This window comes from Sprattus sprattus (genome assembly GCF_963457725.1).
Source record: "Sprattus sprattus genome assembly, chromosome: 15".
NCBI lineage: Eukaryota > Metazoa > Chordata > Actinopteri > Clupeiformes > Clupeidae > Sprattus > Sprattus sprattus.
This window is the reverse complement of record NC_137913.1, coordinates 854,915-859,914: the sequence shown is the minus strand read 5'-3', so window position 1 is coordinate 859,914 and position 5,000 is coordinate 854,915. Positions and strand designations below refer to the sequence as shown.

Here is a 5,000-nt window from a genome sequence, read left to right as displayed (position 1 = left end):
ACACACACACACACTGCATACCCACTAAGCTGTTCTACACACACACACACACACACACACTGTATACCGACTAAGCTGTTCTACACACACACACAGACACAGACACAGACACACGAACAAACACACGAACAAACACACACACTCACACACAGACACATACACACACTCACAGACAGACACACACAAACACAAACACACACACTCAGACACACACACACACTCACACACACACACACACACACACACACACACACACACACACGCACACACACACAAACGCAAACACACACAGACACACACACAAACACACAGGCACACAAACACAGACACACAAACACAGACACGCACACACACACAATCACACACACACACACACACATACACATAGCTCACGCGCACACAATCACACACGCACTCACACACAGACACACACACACACACTCACACACACACACACACTCACCCAGGTAGAGCGATGCGTTCTCCTTCTTGACGTTGTCGTCCAGGTAGGTGGGTCCGAGCGTGTAGATGGGGGTGGAGCCCATGCCCACCAGCACCTGGGCGATGACGAATATCGTCACGTACAGCTGGTGCTCCCGCCCCTCCCAGTCCCGCCTACACACCTGGGCCCCGCCCCTGCTGCTGTTAGACCCCGCCCCCTCCGCCTCACACAGCCCCTCCCCCAGGGCGGTGCTGTTCTGCTCCTCCAGCTGATAGGCCGGAGCCAGGAAGTGAGGCAGGGCGAAGAGGGCGGCGCCCACCGCGATTAAAACCCCGCCCACCGCCAGCCAGCGCGGTCTGTGGCCACGCCCCCCGAAGTAGCTGATGAAGACGACGACCAATAGGCTGCCGCAGTCGAAGCAGCTGACCAGGAGGCCGGACTCGGCGCTGCGCAGGCGGAAGCGTCGCTCGATCGTCGTGACGACGCTGCTCAGGTAGCCGGAGACCAGCAGCGACTGCACCAGCGTCAGGTAGCTCATGCACACCAGGAAGCAGCGCGCGTCCGAGCCCACCACGCGCCACACGTGCCTCCCGCGCTCCACCAGCCCGCGCCACGTGCCAACGCTCACCTGTGCCTGTGTGTGGCCGCGGGGGCGTGTGTGTGTGTCCTTGTCTGTGTCGGCGGCGGCGAGCGTGTGTGTGGGGGAGCCTCCGTCGTCCGAGGGGGAGGTGGCGGGCGGAGCAGCGCTAGGAGGAGGGGGGGGAGGTTCCGAGCTCGGTGGGTCGGTGGTGCCGAGGGTTCCGCTCTCGTTCAGGGCGGGAAGGCTCTTGGACTTCAGGCTGGTGTGAGTGTGTGTGAGGGTGAGGGCCGCATTCTCGCGCAGCTGCTGCAGCGTGCCGCCACGCGCACACGGCTCCATGGCAACGGGATGGGTGTTGTGTCAGTTAAGGGTAAAACAATTACAATTTTAAAAAAAACTATTTTCGTGGTGATGTCACTACATAAATAACGTCACGCGACGAGAGCGCAGCAATCCTCAGCAGCGCGAGGCCTGTCTTCACGCGGAAAGGCTTTATCTCCCTCTCGAGAGTTCCGTCTCCCTTTCTTTATCTCGCTCACAGCCGCGTGGCCACAGCTGATTCCAGGGGTGCCTGCCTGCGCGCGGCCCGCTCGTCGTCCCGAGCGCTTCTCTATCCAAACATCGCAGCAGCAGCGCACTGGGTCAGAGCCCGAGAAGAGAGAGCCGGGAGAGCGCGCTGCTATGGGGGTCGAACAGACACCTGCTCCGCGCCACGGTTACCGGTCCTCCTCCGGGTGACCACCTCAACATCGTATCTGTACCGGACTCGTGAACGGCTCCGTCTGGCGAGTGCGTGCGTGCGCGAGCAGCGCCTCTTACATGCCCCGACAGCAGCGGCAGCTAACGGGACAAGAAGGGCGAGATTATCTAGCTATGGCAAATAACGGATTAAGTAGGCTGCTTAACAGCTACAAAGACAGTGTCAGATCTATTCCTGTATTTACATATTCGGTGCGTTCATCCCAAAACATGAAATGTCGAGTATTTTCAACATAAGAGACTGAAGTATTTTCTGAAGAAGTTCCACTACAACGAGCTTAATTTAAAACATTAAAAAAAAGAAAAGACCACCACTGCGGTAGTGGCTATCCACTAAGCTAGCTGGCTAGCTCCTCTTCAAGTTTAGCATGCATCAATATCAAAACAGTCCGATTACGAGTCAAACCTCGTCACTCACAAAGGAGCTGACAGCAGATGTATTTTCCTCATCGTAGAACGAATCATTTTGGTAATCCCAAGCGACCGCACAGATGACTGACATAGAAAAATACCGCGTCCGCGTCCCCGAAGGGTCCTTCTTCTCAGCGGAGAAACGGACGCAGTGCTGCCTGTTGTTTTCCTGGAAGCCGGCTAACTGCTAGTCGGGGGGCGCATGCTAACGCGACACTGCTGATGCGGAGTCGAGCGTAGACGCGAGGGGCGCATGCGCCATGTTTCAACATTTACAACAGTAGTAAACTACATAGACATGTAAATGTCCACGGTCAACTTCAACACCACACAAAATGTCCGGGGGTGAAGACAGAGGAGCTCAAGGAGTGTATTTTATTTATTACGGATGAAACACTCATCAGAGTGTTTCAGCAGGAGCAGCTGCTGAACTGTACATAACCAAACACAAACACACGCACACACACACACACACACACACGACCTTTCTGTTTCCGTATATCTTATTCTTAAGTGCTGAAGGTTCTACTGTGTGTGTGCTTAAAAGTGTTCCTTCAGTGTGTGTGTGTGTTTGTGTGTGTCTGTGTAAGCAGAGACTGATAAGAAGAAATAGTAGTCCTTCTTTTCTGCCTTGCTGTTGCATTACGTAGCATAAAGCATAGTAAGATGACCTCGGACGTCAGATACTTCTTTCTATATAAACCTTGTGTGATGGGATTCAGCTTCTCTCTCAACAGCTGCATTCTGGGAGTGAGAGCCAGGGCTCTCTCTCTCTCTCTCTCTCTCAAGCTTTTTTGTTGTTAAGTAAATATGCTTTAAATATGCTATACTTGATTGAATTTTCACCACACACACAAAACATTCAGCAACACTGTCTTTTTGGATATTTTGTATAAATTGGCTTTATTATATTTGCTTAAAAGTTACAAACAAATCACCTATTTTTTTAAAGTGGCAGAAAAACACAAACTACAAAATACTTTTTTGACATCAGCAATATTATACATTATCATTAACATATCATATGAAGAGCAGCATCTTCAACAGGTGCAGCCGACACAGGAGAGAAGCGTGTTCAGTTCACACGCAGGAGAGAAGCGTGTTCAGTTCATATGCAGGAGAGAAGCGTGTTCAGTTCAGACACAGGAGAGAAGCGTGTTTAGTTCACACACAGGAGAGAAGAGTGTTGAGTTCAGACACAGGAGAGGAGCGTGTTCAGTTCAGACACAGGAGAGAAGCGTGTTCAGTTCAGACACAGGAGAGAAGCGTGTAGAGTTCAGACGCAGGAGAGAAGCGTGTTCAGTTCAGACGCTGTCTTCAGCCACTTCCACGTCATCATGGAGGTTTTCATCTTCGCTCTGCTGCCCCTCTCCGCTCTGACGTCCAGAGGCCTGTCCTCCTCTTCTGCTCCTCAGGTTGAACCAGATCCCAGCAGCCCCCAGGCCCAGCAGCCCGCAGCCCATGAGTGAAGCGTACGCCCTGTAGAAAGGAGAGTCCACCCCAAAGGGGTCCCTGTACAGAAGACGGATGCTTCCCTCAGAACAAACCCTGTCTGATCCGAAAAAGTACCCTTCAAAGACCCTCCACGTGTACAGCCCACTGTCCTCTGCTGTGAGATTGGATATGATCAGGGCGTGACGAGGGGCGGATTCATTCACCCTGCCCCTCAGATCCTCAGGCAGAAGCACAGTATCATCCCTCCTGTCTAGAATCAGAACCTGGGGCTGTAGAGCCATCTGACGGTACCACCGTAACTCCAGACGGTCAAAGTTGTGTGCAGTGGCATTATATTCCAGAAGGACACTCTCACCGTGAGAAAACATGAGCTCTAAGTGCGACAGTTTGTAGCAAACAAAGAGGTGAAATCTCTTCCTGAGGGCATTACACTCATATCTCCCAGAGTGTTTCTGAGACACAGAGGGAATGATGAGGGAGTAGTCCCCAGTCTGGCTGCCATTTAGCATGTACATCACTTCCTGTTGACGAGTCTGATTGTTGCTGAGAAGGACATCCCCAGCAGGAGTGAACCAGTACACATCGGCGGGGGACTCTCTTTTTGAAACACAAGGAATAGTCAGGTTCTCCTCTACATGAGCTAAAACGTATTGATCACCATTCACAACACTAGGGTTCAAACTTTGGCACTGAGCTCCTCTCCATGTTGTGCACAGGAATAGGGAGTCACCATGCGTAACCACAGAGAGGGTGACCTGAGAGTTGTTGAGATCAACGTGCAGTCGGCCTCTCATGTCCTCCAGGAGTGGCTCCAGGGAGGAGCTGGTGTCCAGGACCAGAACGAACTTCATCATATCGTCTCGGTACAGCTGTATGCTCCTCCCGTGCCCCAGGGTTGAATCCGGCCTGCACACCACAACACTGCCGTCATGTCTTACATGGATATAATCATCATCGCCTGTCTTCTTACAGACCGTGAGACGGTAGCTGATGTGTTCTGTGGTGTTTCCTCTTCTGCAGCATTCAGTCCTGTAGACTCCACTGTGGGCAGTAGCGAGGTTGGTCATGTTAAAACGGTCATCCTTACATGTGACATTATAGCCGTGTGGCTGTGGTCTCTCTGGCTGTGAGCAGTTGACCAGAAGCAGATCGTCATCTCCAGACACTCTGTAAAGCACTGAAGAATTACTCTCCCTGTAGTCTTTCCTGTATTGAAAATAAGTACTTTCTCCTTCGACCCCAAACATGAGAACAGGATCAGTGGCAGTGTCGGCGCCAGCGATGACAAACAGCAGCAGAAATGCACTCATGACCACTGAGGTGTCCATTCTGAGTTCTGTGTTCTTGTGTCCA

General features: G+C 52.2%; 1 protein-coding gene across 1 annotated transcript in view; it reads right to left on the bottom strand.

Annotated features, from left to right (window-relative positions):
- The window catches only part of LOC308376432 (solute carrier organic anion transporter family member 5A1-like), a 13,044-nt gene extending 10,687 nt beyond the window's left edge, over positions 1–2,357 (bottom strand). The window contains exon 1 of the mRNA XM_080852751.1: positions 464–2,357. Coding sequence (XP_080708877.1) covers positions 464–1,361 — 898 coding nt within the window. The 5' untranslated portion in view covers positions 1,362–2,357. The remainder of the gene's footprint in view (positions 1–463) is intronic.
- Positions 2,358–5,000: the final 2,643 nt, after the last annotated feature.